At 65.7% G+C, this 463-nt stretch overlaps 1 protein-coding gene across 1 annotated transcript in view; it reads right to left on the reverse strand.

The window, feature by feature from the left end:
• Positions 1 to 203: 203 nt before the first annotated feature.
• lpcat3 (lysophosphatidylcholine acyltransferase 3) overlaps positions 204 to 463 on the reverse strand; it is a gene marked incomplete at its 3' end in the record, with an annotated part of 3,983 nt that continues 3,723 nt past the window's right edge. The window contains exon 4 of the mRNA XM_048594642.1: positions 204 to 382. Coding sequence (XP_048450599.1) covers positions 204 to 382 — 179 coding nt within the window. The remainder of the gene's footprint in view (positions 383 to 463) is intronic.

The following is a 463-nucleotide window of genomic DNA, read 5'->3' on the forward strand; positions in this document are numbered from 1 at the left end:
ATGGAACTGCGACACCCCCACCGGCGACCCCAGCCCGGGACTAGCGGCGGCTATTCGACCGCGCGGGGCATCGCACGGGCCAAGGCCCGGACCCCAGGCGGCGGGGTGGTCTCCTGGCCCGCAGACCCCACCTTCTAACAACCACCTTCCAACCCCCCCAACCCCGGACCTCCCCCCCCCCCCACCACCCCCAACCCCGGTACCTGTCGGGAGGGTGGCCCGGTCTGTCGGTCATCTCCCCTGTGGCCAGCCTCAGGTAGTTGCTGACTGGGAACTGCGGCCCCACCAGGAAGGCTCCATAGAAATAAACGAAGCCAGCCACCTCCAGCAGGGACAGTTTGGTTGGTACACAATATTGCTCTTGCTCCTTGCTCAGCTGGGACTAAGGGCAGGGGGGTGATTGGTGTGGGTGGAAAGGGGGAAGTGAGAGAGAGAGACAGAGGCGGAGAGGGGGGGAGAGAGA

The sequence above is a fragment of the Rhincodon typus genome, unplaced genomic scaffold (assembly GCF_021869965.1).
Source record: "Rhincodon typus isolate 14 unplaced genomic scaffold, sRhiTyp1.1 hic_rhity00012223, whole genome shotgun sequence".
Classification (NCBI taxonomy): Eukaryota; Metazoa; Chordata; class Chondrichthyes; order Orectolobiformes; family Rhincodontidae; genus Rhincodon; species Rhincodon typus.